General features: G+C 42.5%; 2 protein-coding genes across 9 annotated transcripts in view; both read right to left on the reverse strand.

Annotated features, from left to right (window-relative positions):
* Positions 1–327: 327 nt before the first annotated feature.
* Positions 328–9,817, reverse strand: VBP1 (VHL binding protein 1). Of its 2 annotated transcripts, none has more exons than XM_085060405.1 (6): positions 9,671–9,817; positions 5,506–5,630; positions 4,859–4,925; positions 4,299–4,397; positions 2,448–2,586; positions 328–1,516 (listed from the first exon to the last, which is right to left on the reverse strand). In XM_085060405.1, the coding sequence occupies exons 1-6, from the start codon at positions 9,746–9,748 to the stop codon at positions 1,446–1,448; spliced, it is 579 nt and encodes a 192-aa protein (XP_084916531.1). In that variant the 5' UTR covers positions 9,749–9,817; the 3' UTR covers positions 328–1,445. The 2 variants fall into 2 exon arrangements, with proteins under 2 accessions (XP_084916531.1, XP_084916532.1); XM_085060406.1 differs by lacking the exon at positions 328–1,516 and adding an exon at positions 1,523–2,290 and having other exon boundaries at positions 2,395–2,586.
* Positions 9,818–10,739: 922 nt separating this feature from the next.
* Positions 10,740–16,597, reverse strand: part of LOC146437424 (phosphatidylinositol-binding clathrin assembly protein-like) — a 29,303-nt gene continuing 23,445 nt past the window's right edge. For 4 of the 7 annotated variants that reach the window (XM_085060411.1, XM_085060407.1, XM_085060412.1 and 1 more), the window contains 4 exons: positions 16,269–16,292; positions 16,084–16,140; positions 15,657–15,764; positions 10,740–15,090 (listed from right to left, as the gene is read on the reverse strand). In XM_085060411.1, coding sequence (XP_084916537.1) covers positions 15,076–15,090; positions 15,657–15,764; positions 16,084–16,140; positions 16,269–16,292 — 204 coding nt within the window. In that variant the 3' untranslated portion in view covers positions 10,740–15,075. The remainder of the gene's footprint in view (positions 15,091–15,656; positions 15,765–16,083; positions 16,141–16,268; positions 16,293–16,597) is intronic. The other 3 variants (XM_085060409.1, XM_085060408.1, XM_085060410.1) reach the window with 3 other exon arrangements.

Here is a 16,597-nt window from a genome sequence, read left to right on the forward strand (position 1 = left end):
ACACTAAAACAAACATCATCGCCCTGGAGAAGGAACAGAGGAGCACTGGTGACCAGTGCAAAGGGTTTACCTGCTCTCTGCCCTTTCCTGCAGCTCTCTCTTTGACAGCACCGTGCTGGTAACTCGCTAGCTTTCAGTCACCAATTGAGATGTGCTGACTCACACTCCCCCTTTCATTCACGCCAGGATCCAGCAGCCACACTTTTCACGTCTGCTGCTTCAATGGAATTTTTTACCCCCCCCCCCACCCAATTAAGGGAGGGAAACATAAAAGATCATACATCACATTCATGCTTTCCCACAAAGAAAGATGCACAAAAACAGCTGTTTGCCACAACTGTGTAGTTTTACTATTTTAATATCATGAAATAAAAGTACAAAAAATTTACAGGTATATCGTTTCTTACATGAAGATTGAACAGTTAACATTTGCATTTATTTTGCTGTGAAACCTGTACTCTCAGTCACAGAATGTGATTATTAGCCACTGACATCACCACTGAGCATTTCGTTTTAGAAAGAAACTGCAAAGGTAAAAGGCAACAATCTCGCAAGGCTTCGTAAGGACCAAAACAATACTCCAACTGTAACACCAGAAGTCATGTTCCAGTCAACCATCCCGATATAACACAGGTTTTATCACCTGGGAGGCTGAGAGTGTTCAAACATTTGAACTGGACATCTGGGCCAAGGGGTCAGAAATGGGGGGCTCTCACAAGCGGTGGGTGTTTGGGTGTCCTTGTTCAACGCGTTCGCCAGAACAACCAACGTGTGCACATGTATGAGAAAGAAGGAGTGAGACCTGCAGGCTTGACATCCCCTGTGCTGTTCACTCCTTTCCCACTGCTCTCTGGGGACAAATCACAACTGCTGTAAAGTGCTGAGAGCTCAGCAACAGGCAGTTAGCTAACCCACAGTTACTACAAGTTTATCCAAAGCGGATATGCAGGAATGCTTGCAGACTGGTGCTGCCATTAACTGACTGAAACAAACCCCAAGATTCCACTCTATTTTTGTTATTTCCTAGAACATTACAGCTGCATGTCTTCCCAGCCCAAGTCAAAGTTAACTTCATCAGCTGTACAGAGATGAAAAAGAAAGCCCCTGCATTGCCTTAGCCTGCTAACATGTCAGGCTCCATTTCATACATGCCCCTCAGCTTTTCAGACAGGCTTTCAGGTAGAAATTTATTTATAACAGACTGGTCTGATCAAAATACTACATCCTTTGCTGGACTGTGTGGTGCCTTTTCAAATAATTCATTTCATGAAGCATGCATGAAACCAAATTTTGAGTTTACAAATAAATAAAATGGTGCTCACCATTAGTTCTTATATATTTTACCATTTACTGAAATGCTGAAAGTAACTCAGTCCTGAATGAAGTTTGGGGGTGTTTAAATAAAAAATATTTGGAAATTGAAACCACATTTAAAATTGGCAAAACTATGCTTTGTTTTTAGAAGGGTCTTGCTTGTTTCTTCTCTTTACGTCCCAATTATAAACTCTAGCCATATCTGAGGGTGTGTAATTAAGGAAACAGCTCATGCTATCAGAAAAAGAGAAAAAGATTTTTAAAAAGGGAAAAAGCAGGCTGGCCATTTAATTATAACAGTCCATTTAATGAAAGGACTGACTTGGTGCAAAGCTTCAACACTCGGGAACACTGGTAACTGTTGGTAACTGCAGTATTTATTTATATCATTACTTTAAAAGCCTCTAAAAAGATACTGCAGAGAAACACACTTTTAGTTTTGCCTAACTCTTTGCTGATTTCAGTCAAGCTGCCCATATCAGCTGTATTTGCCTTTTTCATGCATCCCAAACTCCTGCAGCGCTAAGACAGCTCAAGTGTTAACTTGAAAGAACAAGCAGCTGTGCCTTCATTAAACTAAATCTAATGCTTTAGTTAATGGCTACATTCATTAAAATAGTTTTTAAGAAGAAAGTATAAAGAAGAACCCCCACTCCAAGAACACCCAGGAGGTGGTTCATGGCAGTATAAAGAAATTTAAAAAGCACTGAGCACAGCCTAAGCCAGTCCCAGGCTTGCTGCAGCAGGACTTGTGCAGCTTGGAGACAGCTGCAAAGGGTATGATGAGCAAGAGCCCAAAGAACAATACTCATATGCTCTAGAGGAAGGGTCACTCTGCTTCAAAGTGGTCACCTGGGCATCAATCCACATTTCCAACTCACTCTGGAGTCAGTCTGGGTTGCAACCACTGCAGTAGGTTTCATGAGGACACAAACACAAGTTTTGTACCTCTCACAGATTGATCTCCAACTCAGCCCTGCAAACACAATATTCCATTTCATTGCTTAGAGTTCACAGGTGCTACAGAATTTTGAGGGCAACCAGTCTAAGATAAAAACACTTCAGGAAGCTGGTCATTACCTGGATGTTGGCATTCACATACATCTCCTCCCCTCCATGAACAAAAAGGATACTGACTTCTGTAGTGGTAAACTGATCTCTGAGAAAATCCAGGTCTTCCTCTAGAAGATCGAGGTTTTTTGTGGCTGTTGACAAATTCTTCTCTAACAGAGCCTGAGCTTCGTCAATATCGTATTCAAGCATCACATTGGCCTAAAAAAGAAAAGACTGATAAAAGCTCTTACTCTTGCATTGTAAGGACTAAGCCACACTGAGCTTATTTTAGGCTGTTGTTCATAACTAATTACATTAGCAACAAGATTTGGGACAGGCAATGTCAGAATCCACTAGAGGCCTCCACCCCTTCAGTAATAAGTAATAAATCTCCCTAGTAGGGAAAACTTAAAGAAGCTCTCTTCCTATAGCTAAGCAAGGAGAGATTTCTTCCTCTGTGGATCACATTCAGCCCTTCAGGTATCAGCATCTCATCCTTATGGTATTTGCAAAGTGAGAGACCTTATGTTCCTTAGCAGCACCTTTCAGGTGTCACACAGCTCTAGAAACAGGTTTTGTTGGACTCAAGATAAACCTCAGGCACTCAGTGTGGAGTGCTGACAAACAGCTGGCACTGCCAGTAACAAGAGCAACTACAGGTATTTAAAGATACAACAGGTATAAAAGCCCTCTCTGATGCTGTGGGGGTGGGTTTTAATCCACACATGGTTGTTCCAGTAAGAAGCTAGCACAGGATGAAACAAAAGAGCAAATCAGGTGAAAATGCACTAATTGAAGCTTTGTCCCATTCAAGAACTGTGCCCTGAGCAGAGCCACATTCTGTGACTGACAGCATCCCAGGGAAGCCTAGGCTGAGCTGCCAGAGCTGGATAAGCTGCTCTTTAATGCAAGTGGAGGGCAGAGATCTCCAGTAGCAATGATATGCACAGCCCAACACAGACTGTATGCAACAAGCAGGAAAAAGGCAGAAGGCCAAGAACACCTAAACAACATGAAGGGTTTGTGTGGCATTTCATTAGAGCTTTTCAGTATGAACTGTCAGCAGGATGAACTTTTTCTGATATTCTGTTAGAAAACAAACCTGGGATGCTCCATGAAAGTCAGTGTTTGTGAATTCTGAAGACATTCTCCTGAAAGCAACTGGTATGAGGAAAATGTTCTCTTTTTATGATAGAAGTGGGAGAGCTTGGGAGCAACTGTCCAATTAGTCTGCCAGCTCCACTTGTCAACAGTGTTTCTGTCCTAACCAAGAGGTTTTGTTTGACAGCCAGCACTGGGATTTCAGAACATCCATGATTTAAGTCTCCAAATAAGCATCAGCAGGTTAATCTCCACATATAATGAAGCCTTTAAATACAAAATACCCCAACCTGATACTGCTTAAGTACTTAGAAGTCTGGGGTGTGAATGCTGATCCCACCAGGCTTAAGTGCAAAGTCCACTCTAAATGCTGGCAGATATCTGTGAGTGACAGAAATCCCATCTTTCCCTAAAAAGATGCATGAAAAGGGAAAGCAGGATGCTGAATACAAATAACATAGAGAAGAAGGGAAGCTACTTGCCAAACTAAGTTATTTTTCTGGGCACATTCCCATGCCAGGCAATGCTGGATGGTAATTTGAACAAAAAAGTGACAGAAATGGTAAGGGAAACACAAATAAGCTTTTTGGAAAGAACAATCCAGCAAAAAGACAATTCTCTTAAGTCTTACTGTTCAGGAACCAAATAAAATAGAACAAGAAACCTTCACTAACACACTGAAGTTGTCTGGTTAGATGTGCTCTCAGCTAGGGCACAGCTCCACCATGCAGCCATCAACAGAATCATGGGGAGACAGCAACCAAAACTCTCTTTCACAAGCCTTTTATAAGTTACTGAAACAGTTTCAGAGAAAGTTCCATTTTACTTACCCCCAACCACAAACAAACTTTATCTGTAGGAGGAACTGAAGCTTTGCAGTAGAGATTATCTGCCAATAAAAATCTGGTTTCCATTGGTTGTGTGGAATCCTTAAGACAAATGATAAAACTTACAATTGCTATTTTCACTGGAAACTTACGTCAAAGACATAAAACTTAGAATAAAGAGCACACTCTTCTGCTTTTTGCCATTGATACAGTATTAACTTGGGTGGAATTCTATGTAACTTTACTTCAACATTAAAGTTAGACCTACAAGAATAATGCATTTTTAAGATATATTTAAAAACAATACAGAAATCTCTATAAAGAATGGAGATGAAGTCAAAGCTTAGCTGCAATCTATATACTATTGAAAGTGAAGTTTGCATTACAAACATTAACTTTTTTTGAACTAGCTTTCAAAAAGTACTACATACCTTTAAAAACAATTCTGTTATTTATAAAGGCATATTAAGTGTGCTCTCCAAAACATTTCTTGCAATGTGTTCTGTTAGGGTGGAAAGGTAGTTAGCTTTTCTCATACTCATTAGATATTCAAAATAGTTTACCTTTTTCTTCTGCATGTGTTTTAAAATTTCTAATGTCTGTTTAATTTCAGGAATCTGACTTTTTAGCCTGTGAATTAACAACAGTCATAATTTATTATTTTACAGAGACACAAAGTTTTCTAAACAAGTGATCAGTTTTACTATACAATCCACCCTCCATTTTACAACTTGAAACTCTTAACAGCTTTTTACAGGCTTACAAATGCAGGTTTGAAAGACATGGCATGTAAAGGCAGCTCAGCTCCAGCTTCACCTGCCCCTCACAACACCCAGGCTTGCTGGCTTTGGAAGCACAGCAATCTGTTCAGCTTTCACACCCGAACAACAGACAGTAACAGTAACAGACCCCTTTTTTGCATATCTCCTCCCAAAGAGAGGGAAACCTCAGCAGAAATATATAGAAACCACTGCAGGTAAAACAAAACAAGTGTGTTTCTTCTGAGGTTCATGGACAGTTCTGACAGTGAGAGCCACAGGACTCTGCACTGTTCAAGTGAAAGCTCTCCAGAGCTGAGGGCATTGCTCTCCCTGACAGCCCTGGCAGAGGCACTGGGATCCCCATGGCCTTCCTGGCCACCAGATTTATTATTAAAAAAACCACAGAACTGTGCTAAACATTTCCCAATTCTACAAGAATTATGACTTACCTCCTTTTCTTTTGAGCAAGATTAAGTTCCAAAAATTTATACTTCTGATACTGCTCATCCAACTTCTTAAGAACTACATCTGCTGTCTCATTTCCAGGTTGCTTCATAAAAGAATCTACATCTTCCTTTAAGGGGAGAAAGAAACCCTCAGTGTTAGAAGAGTTTTCTGGAAATCCTAGACACAGACATGCTATCATCTTACTGCATCATCTATAGGGGGTTTGAAAATGTAAACAAACTTTTTTTCTGGACTGGAGTACAAAAGGATTTTGTTTCTTTTCTAGTCATCTCTTCATTTCTCCCTTCCCGCTTTTTTTGGCAGGGAACTAAAGGATAGGTGCAAGGATTATTTAATAACCATGTCTGCAGGTACCTGGTTAATGGTGCTTTGAGTCCTGGCTGATGTCAGTGACACCTTACAGGGGTGGATATCCAGGGAGCATGGCTAAACCTGGGCTTCCTACCTGTAAAGCAGGGATAATGCTTCTCCCTGGCTAATCGGATTATGAACTATTTAGGATAAAACTGATGAGGGAAAAGAGTCATGGTCTGAGCAAGCATGTCGTGGCAGAGAAAGACACAGAGGAGGAAAACTGGGGTATCTGCTCAAACAGGCACTACGGAAGTGAACAGCCTGGTTTCAAAAGCTCCTTCTACTGTCAGCAGGAAGCCACAGAAACCTCCAGGGAACAACTCCAGCCAGTCCTACCATCAACTGGAAAAGCTCCCAGAGAAGACAGGCCTGAGCTGGCAAGGATGTCAACCTTGGCATGTGTCTCCTTCAGAATCCCAGGAAGCAGCTCACCTGCCTGGGGACAATGCTCCCAGCCTCTGAAAGGTACACCAGACTGGGGACCAACCACACGTTTCTGGCCTTGCCACCATTTACATGCATAATTCCAGATGACCCCACTCCCCCACTGATGTAATTCTGCCCTTACTTGTCTACACAGCTCAATAAACCTGATGGAAGCTCTACCACAGGCCTCTTCAGCTCCTCCCTTTGAACTTGGTGTCTCCACTCCAAAAGTTTCACACCAGAAAAGGACTGTAATACGTTACTACAGTGCTATCAGACATGGAGCTGCTCCCCCTCATTATGATGCCTTAACTCTCTTGGCTAAAGAAATTTACTATGGAATTACTGAAATTGGTAAGACATTCCTGCCTTCCTTATCATTAAGGGAATGTGTAGCAGAAACATGAACTCCACAACCTGCAGCAGACAGCACTGTCCAGGTGGTAGATCCAAACTCAAGAGACCACACCTAAGATTGCCTGAGGAATGCCTCAAGCTACCTCACAGTCTGGGAAGCGTTCCTAACTCCGGGTAAGGATTAAGCTCTTAGAGAAGCTTTCAACAAAGAAAACAAGGACTAGGTTTGGGAAAGTGTTGTAGGAGTGAGGCCTGAGGATGTTGTGAAATGAAACTCCCTCTTGTGGAAGAAGCTCTGCTGGTTTAAATCATCCGGGGCAGAAAGCAAAAGCAGATGGGCAGCAGCACCCTCCACCCCCTGCCTAGCACCAAGCTCTGCCTCAGCTCCTGTCTGTCTGCACACAGACAGGACACAATCCATGCCCTCCTGAAACAAAGATGCTGAGAAGTGAATCCAGAAGTGAATGCAGGCCCCCTTTATTCTGGTGATCTCCTTCCACTACGTAATGTCCCAGTTCAAGGTGGGCTCAGATTCACCCCCAAGGTTTTCCAGCTGGACCTTCCAAGCCTGCTGGTCAGGCTCTTGTCCCACCTCCCCATCTGCAAGGCTGAGGCACAGTCACTTCTTTAAGCTTGACCAGAACAGCTTTGAGGCACAGGTGGCTGTCCAAGCCATTAGGATCCCTGCTTTGTGGGGTATTCCACAGCACCTCCACCACAGAATCACCTTACAGCTTCTGCAAGGACCTGCCAAAACTCATCTCTATCTTTTTAGGAAGAAAATTCACTGCCAAAACACCATTTTGCAAACTTCAAGCTGAGCCACAGGAATGTTCTGTAGGAGCCCTGAAATGCAGCAGGATAGCACATTCCCATGCTCTGAGTGATGACCCAAATAAAGAGCTGCAGGCGCTCACTCTGCAGAGAGCTTCATCACCTGGGGGCATGTGCAGTGACACGACAAGAGACACGTGTTTGCAGATCTGCATCCTCACACCTGCTGAAGAAGGCAGAACAAAGAAGGCATTTTATTTGGAAATGTCTGGGCAACAGCTCAAAACCACCAGAGCTGAAAGTTCTATTTGGAGAGTGTGTTAACCAGCAAAACTCTGAGTCTTAACATCCCCTACCCTGAGTGCTTAACATCACCTGAAACCTGGAGAAGGACAAGAATTCACAGATCCACTGCCTCAGACAAGACATCAGCCACAAGTTGTGTGAAGAGCCTCTTCTGAACCAAGACACTTACAGAAAACATCTCTGAAGACAAGATTCACAGTAAGGCTGCCCATGCAGCGTGTGGGGGGAAATGTCAAACAAGTGATCAGCAAGTCTTTAAATGTTTCTGAAATAGAAACCTATTTTCTGGAGAGAAAAAAGCTCTAGCAAAACCTACCCTCAAGACAATAGTATCTACACTCTGCAGAGTAGAATACCATTACAACTTCTTAGCATAGGCTTGATTTGAATAAAAGAAAGTCTATTTTAACATCTGCATCCAATTACTCTATGATCACCATTGAGGAGCTCTTCTGCAGAAACACCTGTATTTAATCAGAGCACCTCTCAAAACTGAGAATTAGGAAACTTCCAAGGGGTTAAGATCCAGATATAAGGTTATGAAGAAATGAAGAGAAGCACAGGACTAAGGCACAGTCTCAGAACTCTCCAAGCTGCGTGGTACAGCATGCAAGATACTTCAGGCAAGGGTGTTGACAGGAAACAACATGTAACCAAAACCAACAGCTACAAAGATGCCACCAGCATGAAATGAGGGATGTGACAGACGCCCTTAAAGTGTCGAGGCTGGTTATCTCGTTTCCTGCCAGGGTGGCCACCTGCACTGCAGAGTCAGGACAGAGCACAAGTTCTCCTCTGTCAGAATCAGTGAGGTCTCACGGGGCAGCTGAAGACAAAGCCCTTCCCCTTCACTTGCATCACGCTGGTCTGCCACGAGACATGGAAGGAAGTTAGCTGAAAGCAGTGATGGCTTTCCAGCCCAGTAAAGATTTGCCAGACCCTAATGATTGTTAAAAAACCTTAAAGGAGGAACTGGATCACTGAAAGCAAATGCACTGTACCTGTCTGGTCAGGCCCTATGCCCAGACAAGACACATCAGCAGTACAAGCAGTACATGTAGAAACACCAAAATGCAAGTCAAACCAATTTATTTCTATAAAAGCAGTTATACCAGATGGGGCAGACATCCAACACTTCCCAAGATCACCAAGACAGCCAGGTACAGCCACTCTGATCAATAGTTATTGATCAAAGGAAATAAAGGAGCAATCAAGACAGTGCACCAAGAGTCAGCTCCCAGCTAAAAGTGAACAGATAATTGCGAGATTATGTCACTGCACAAGTCACTGATTCCATCTTTTCAACCACTCAACATGATTATCAAATACTTGGTACATCAGTTTTTAAAGTCGGATAAACAAGTTCTGCCTGTTTTCCAAAAGACACACATTTGTTGGTTTTCAAGAAGGACACACGGGGACTTCTGAACAGTTTATCTTCTCAGCAGTGTAAGACTGGATTAGAAGAGGAAGGTGTACGGAAAGGTGCAGTGAGCACGGCACGCTACCCGTGGAACACGGTTGGCAAGGCGTGCCCCGGGTGTGTGGCAGTGTGTGCCAGCAGGGCTCCCCAGCACGCTGCTCCCTGCGCTGAGTCGGGCAGCGCAGTAACACCACACTGCTTGGCGCGGGGGGCTGAGCTTCTTGTAAGGTGCATTACTGCTCAGTAACGCCAGGCCGGGACCGAAACACAGCAGCTCAGCCGGGAACAGGCCCAGGAGCGAGGCCGTGAAGGGCCTCCGCCAGCCGCGCCGGTCGGGCACCGCCCGCGACCCCGCCGAGCTGCCGCCCCTGGGGCCGGGCCCGCCTGGCGGAGCGCAGCCCCGCTCCCCAGGAACAACGCCCCGGGAGGCACAGCCCCACTCCCCGGACCCGCTCCCCCCGAGCGCCGCCTCGCGGTTGCCCAGCCCCGCTCGCCGCCCCGCTCACCACGAACGCCGCCTCAGGGATGCCGAGAGGGCCGCGCCTGCCGCCCGCCGCCGCCTCGCTGCCTCCGGCCGCCGCCATCTTGGACAACGGACGCTGCGTGCGCCGCGTGCGCCACCACGTCAGGGCCGAGCGTCATCACGTCGGCGCCGAGCGGGACGTGGGTGGGCGGGGCGCTGTCAGCCCCAGGGCGCTGCCCATTGGCGGGCGGGGCGGGGCGGAGCCTGGGGCGGGGCGGAGCCTGGGGCGGGAGAGGGGAGGCCGCGGCGGGAGCGGGGAAGCTCCGGCTGGAGCGTCCGCCTGGGGCGGCGGGAACTGCCAGCGCCCTGCGTGCCCCGGCCCGGCGATGGGGACCCGTGCCAGTGTCCCCGTGCGAGGGAAGGACGCAAAGGAAGTGTCCCTTATCCCAGCCTCTGCTTCTGCCTGCAGAGGAAGCGCCGTTGTTTCTAAACGCGATTGCTCTGCTTTCCCCACAGCGCAGATGGTGTCGAACAAGCGCAATACAGGACGGAGGAGCAACGCCTTTAACAGCTTACAATCAACATTTCTAGAGGATCGCCAGTAATGCTTGCCCTGTGTTTACACGCCTCAAAGTCCTCCCCCGCTGCTCGCCCCGTGCCCTTGCTCCGGCAGTGAGTTCAGGGAGGGACAGAGCGCTGCGCTGGGACAGCGCCAGGCCGAGCCCGCCACTGCTGCAGCACCCAGAGGGAAGGTGACACAACAGGAGGGAACTAGTAAAGAAGCCCAAGCTCACCATTAAAAACCGCCCCCTGCAACCTAAAGAAACAAAAATGCAACTATTAAAAACAGCGTTTTTAAATTCAGAAAGAAGGAGCCCCTGCAGCAGCCACACTTCCTTAGCCTGTTTGCTCCAGGCTCTCCACACTGCTGGAATGACGATGGCTGGGAAGGAATCCAGCTCTAGGCAAACTCAACCCAAACTCAGAGTCTCTCTGGCACCTTCTCTTCGCCAATGTAAATACCAAGCCAACAAAGCACCCTCATTCAGCCACTGCTAACAACGTTGCAGAAAGCCTATGAACATATTAAAAAATGATCACAAACATGCACCTTGCATATGCCAAAGTTTATTTTTTTCCAAAACTTGTTTCATCAAATAACTGGATATGAGCAGTTTTTAAAAAAATGAACAATTTGCGTATTAACAAATTGTGAGGTTCCACAATTAAAATATCAACACAGCCAGTCTTGTGCTTAGGCTTCTTTTTAAAAAAATTATTTATAGAACATAAACCCTTAAATTTTTTTCCAGTTTGTGGCTAGTGTATTTTCCACACATTCTGTATTTTTATAAAATGAAGGAACTCACATAAAGGAACAGCTGTACAAGAATACATCTGAAAAAAAGCAACCTAAATTATCATAGCTCCTTTTAAATAAATATCCAATAAAAGGCACAAACCTGTTAAGGGGGAAAACATAACATACAAAACAAGACCTATTAAATAAATAAAGTATGGGTTGGGGTGAGGGAAATCTGTTCCAGCACCTATTTTGTCATTGCTCCAAGATGAAATTCCAGCCAAACATTTGGTAAAGGATTAAGCTTAATCACAAGGATTCACATCTGAGATATACTGAACAATTTGACGTTACAATTCCTGTTGTAACTGTACCAGCTACTACAATCTCTTTAAATAAATGGTCATGAGAATCTGCATAAAGTAGTGATGCAGAGATGTACAGATCAATGACAAGTCAGATACATCTTCAGAGTCATAGCAACAGGTTTTCTATATTCCTAGCTATCAGTAATGTATAAATGATAACATGTACAGTTTCCATTGCTCAAAAATATAATCTTTTAAATGGAAATAAATGACTGATACAGTGCCTTTAGATGTTATCCTTACAATACAAACTACCCCAAACAAAGTTTTCCTTTTTATGTACAAATTAAGCACCGATCCACAGTGCATACTATTCTAATTGTAACACCCCCCTCCCTGCCACACATCAAAAAATCCAGCTGGGGATAGATACACCCTGTATTCAATCTTGTAGTCAGAAGTTTTGTTGCTGTTACTTTTATGTGTGTGGTTTTTGCTGTTGGCCTTATTTTTTTCTTAAACAAAAGTCCATTTGTTTTTACCTACAAATATTTCATATTCCACTATGTGCACAGAACTGAGATTTTTCTAGTACACATGTCCAAAAGTTAAAAAAACCAAACCAGTAACTTCTTGGTGGCAAAGTCAAACTATATCCAGAGAACATTAGAAAACACCAGTTATTTAGAGAGGTACATGTTCAAGTCCAACAGGCCTCACACAATCCTTTCCAAAGTCCCTCAGAAGTTATCCTATGGCATATTCCATGATAGACAGCCTGCCTGTAGCAGCACCAAGTCCCAACAGCGAGGCTCAAGTGACCCACTAAAGTACAATAATGCAAAGCATACAGCACATGTCAACTCTTCCTCCTTGTTCAGACAAACATGGAGAGACATCTTAGTTATCAGCTTCCTGAAGTATTCAGAACTTGATTCTGATCCAATGAGCTGGAAGAAAAGTCACATTTATATACATCTCTCTTCACTCATCACAACTACTATTCGCAGCTCCTGCAGGCTGGTATAGTCACCCTCAACAACCTTGGTCTTCAAAGTGGGAGTTTTTGTGGAGAGTAAGTTTTGAGCCATAAAAGCCTTGACAGCATCCTAAGTCCTTGGGTTTCACTTCTCATGTATGTTATTTAAACACACACTCTGCCATTTTATGTGTTCCAGTACATGCACAGGGAAGAGGTGGGCAAAACCCAGTCCTGTGCACTCGTGAGCAGAGTGATCTTTGCTTCACAAGGATCAAGCTGAAAGCTGTGTTTCAAAGCATCAAAAGAAGGTAGGTTATAAAGTTCTTAGAACATACTTTGTGGCTGTTTCTCCTTTTTTAATACTAATTAAGTTGATATCAGACAGCTTTGCTACAAGAAAGCAGACCAAAAGAACCATTAAAAGATCCAGATCAAATCAGAAGTAGTGCAAACTATTATCCAGTACTAAATCCATTTCTGAGCCAAGTATATTCCAGACATTCAGAATGCTCTGCAATAAAGTTATAACAAATATATACTGCTTGCCAGGCATTTATTTGCATATTTTATTAAAATAACGCATTATTACTAATACAACTCAGCATAAGAAAGAGACCTAACAGCTTACAGTGCTAGGAACTGCCTGCTTGTAGCACTCTCACCTCTGCCATTAATGCCCAGACATTTATAACCACATGGACTGGTCTAATTTGAAGACAAGACTTTTGATTGCTGAATAAATCTGTGGAATTCACTATTTCTTAAATAAACAGTCCCCTCAACACAACGACCCATTCTAAATGGCATCTATTCCCTCATCATGTGGAGGGCAACTATAGGCACTGAAGAACTCATTGGCTTAAAATTGTACAATTGTTCAACCCAATAAAGGTGGATTAAAGCTTGGAGCCCTTTGTAATTCAAACTTGAACATTAAACTGCTGTATACTGGTCCGAATTCTTTTAAAAATCAATATACATCAAGGAACACTGAGGTTTAAATTTCTGCAAGGTTTCATTTTGCTGGAAATCAGCAGTTACAGATTGCAGGGGTTGTAGAATGGAGTTTTATTTTGTTTCTTTTGTATTGAGTCATTTGGCAAAAATATCTACCACAGGGTTAAGAAATACTACTTTTGCACTCTTTGGACAGAATTAAGCATTTGGAAAAAGAAGAGTTGTTCCCACTCTGAGGAATGTGCTTAATTTAGAAGTTCTCTGCAGGAGAGTGTGACAAGATTCTCAGGCCTATCTGCATTTATGGTGAGAGTCAGAGATATTTCTGCAATTACTGACTCCCCAAAGGACAAAAGACATACTATCCTGGAGGTCTATTTATTGTAACAAAAGAAAACCCAGCTTTAATATTAATCACTATTAGAAGTAATTTTACAGGAGAGTGTTTCATTGCATTTTGCCACAAAATTTCTGGACAAAAGGTTGTTTCCACTTCTATCTACTTATTGTAACTATTGGGTTTTTTTAATGCTATCACTTTTTATCAGACAGTGAAAAATACAAGATAAGGCATTTTCACAGCCAATTTCAGTTCTGGAGGAAAAATCTTAAATACAAAATATGTGCCAGAAGTCTGTACACATCTGACCCATTGTGAACAGCAATACTTCATAAATTAGTTGATTTGAAAGACTTTCCTCTCAAAAAGAGTCCAGATTTCTTAATATACCATTTTTACCTTGAAACTACTACAGAAGAAAAAGATTGCTGCAGCATCAAAAAAACAATTATCTAAAAGTTTACACGTATTTACACATTTGAAAATAATTATTTTTATAAGGTTTACAACTAGATTCTTATTTCAAAAAAGAAGCAAAAGCAGCTGGATAATTTCAATATAGTTCCCAGTTCACAAGTGTCAGCATGATTGCAAGGTTTGAGTCTTTTGACCTAGTGGACTTCAGAGAGAGGAATTGCTTCTCTTGCCTCCATTGCAGTTACCAACAAGCCTCTCAGACTGCTCCTATGTGCTGTGGTTGGGGCACAGACAGCCACTGGCTCCCAAAGCTGCTCTTCCCTGAGCCCCTGATGGGAGAAGCCATCTGCAGAGAAGGTACCTGGGGCAGTGCAGCTGCTGGCACCTGCTGGAGGCTGCAGGAGCTGTTCTGTAACACACTTGTTTCCTCTACTCCATCACAGACTTGCAGCTTTGCAGCTGCTGGCTCTTTTCACTTAGTCCTGTAATACTGACATACCAATGGAGCAATTTATTACTTTGACTATTTCTATGTAATATATGTCTTGTTGATTCACAGCATTTCAAACTCACATTATAAAGTTTGCAAATTACTATAAGCTATTCTAATGTGAAAAAGCTGTCTGATTTCACACAATATTGGCCTTAGGATAATGCAAGCATTGCTCTATCAGAGTATTTATTAGAGCACATAAAAATTTTATTGCTCAACTTGATTTGTGTTGTGTCTTGGTTACAACAGCCATGGAATTTATGGAGGAAAAAACCAGCTTTGACATCCTCAGTCAATTCCTAAGGTAATCCACTGATGATTACGGTTGTAGAGCAATCATGTAACCTTCTCCTTGATTTTGAAGATGATAATCCAGCTTGCACCTTCTGAGTCAACCTCAATAAAAATACAGTTTTCTGCTGAGCAGTTTAAAAAAAATAAAAAAAAAAATCAGGGAACAAACATGACTTCACACTGCAGTGACTGTTATAAACAATTTCTAAAGCATTGCAATTCAAAATAATATTGTATTATACAGGGAATAAACAGTTGCCCTGTTCAGGAATACATCATGGAAAGATTGAAATTCAGTCTTTTCATGTTTTTACCAGTATTTGGTTGTTCTCACATCTTGTTGCTTTGGTGGCTCTACATAAACTGTATCTGTGGAACAAAGATTACATATTAATGCCACTTACATTATATATGGTTTCCCAGTGTTTTAGAATAATGAATCTATTTGACTGCCTTGTTACTTACAAGTTATGTCTACAGGCTTTGGCAATTAAAAAAACTGCCAAAGAATATTAAGACAAATTTGAATGACAGGAATACAGAGTTCCTCCAGTGTGAATGATCCCTTGTCCATGCCTTTTTCACCCCCCATCACCTGATCCTTCAGGAAGCTTCCAACAATGGGCTGATCAGTATGACTAAACCAAGTATCCAGCTAATGTCATAGGGAAACTAAAACCTCCATATCTTCACCACTCCTGTCTACTTAATATTGACACAGGGAGGGGTAAAAATCTGATTTTTACTTTCTTCCTTGCTTCCTGCAATTCTATGCTTTCATCATCTGAATTTGCCTCCTCAGCAGCAAAAGCTACTGCCCTTAACTGAGCACTTTCACATGCAGAAATACTCCAACAGCCCTTCTTAAAGCATTTGGTTCCATTTACCAAGGCTGAAGTTTAAATGTCAGTACAAAATTAAAGCACACCATTCACCTGAGTTTCAGAAACAGGTGCAAAAGGATTTGTTGGCCTTAGACCAGGCTGTGTATACATCATTGACTGGGGTGCCATCAAAGGAGCAGCTCCAACCTGAGGAGGTACCTGTTAGGAGAACAAAACCCCCACAAAACAAATATATAAAATACAAACAAATTCCACAAGATAGATATTTCTGCATTGTAAATAGTCTGTAATAGAAAAAAAAACACAGAGACACATATAGTAAAGTCAAAGCTTTTAAAGAACCTGTTATATAAAGCTCAGCGTAATCTCTTTCAATGCAGTGTGAAAAAAATAGCAGATATCACACATTGTCAATACATTTAAATTGCAGGATGATTTGAACATCAATGAATGCCATGAAACCCACTGGTAGAGACAACTCAGTTTTCAGGAATACAAAACAAATCATGTTTCTTACCATTCCATATACAGGCACTTGAGGTGTGGTCAATGGGTACGTAATAGGAGCAGGTACCTTTAATTAAGAAAATTTTTGTATGTTAGAGAAACTCATGCATACTTAATATATATATATAACATTTTGGAAAACACATATTTTTCAGTGCTTAAAATAACCAACATATTTACAAGAAATTGACTTACATATCCAGGATAGTGTAATCCATTCTGGCATAGCAAAAGGATAAGATAGAAAATTATTTAATAGGTATTCATGCTGGAAATTCTAACTAAGGGATGGATTCAAATCCAGTACCATAACAGTCTAACTATGCTCAACTCATTTATTAAAACAAGTAAAGTGTGAGGGGGAAAAAAGGTACAAGGACAGTAACATCATAAACTATGCTTGGAAAGCTACCACTAGTACAACTTACAGCCAAATTAGGAATTTTACTACACCTAGCCAGAGTTGAGCATATTGCTTGCACAAGCATGTGTGTGAGAAGCTTTTAGAGGGCATGGCATGCAAT

Source organism: Lichenostomus cassidix, chromosome 4A, assembly GCF_008360975.1.
Source record: "Lichenostomus cassidix isolate B80296 chromosome 4A, HeHo_3.0, whole genome shotgun sequence".
In the NCBI taxonomy this organism is placed as follows: domain Eukaryota; kingdom Metazoa; phylum Chordata; class Aves; order Passeriformes; family Meliphagidae; genus Lichenostomus; species Lichenostomus cassidix.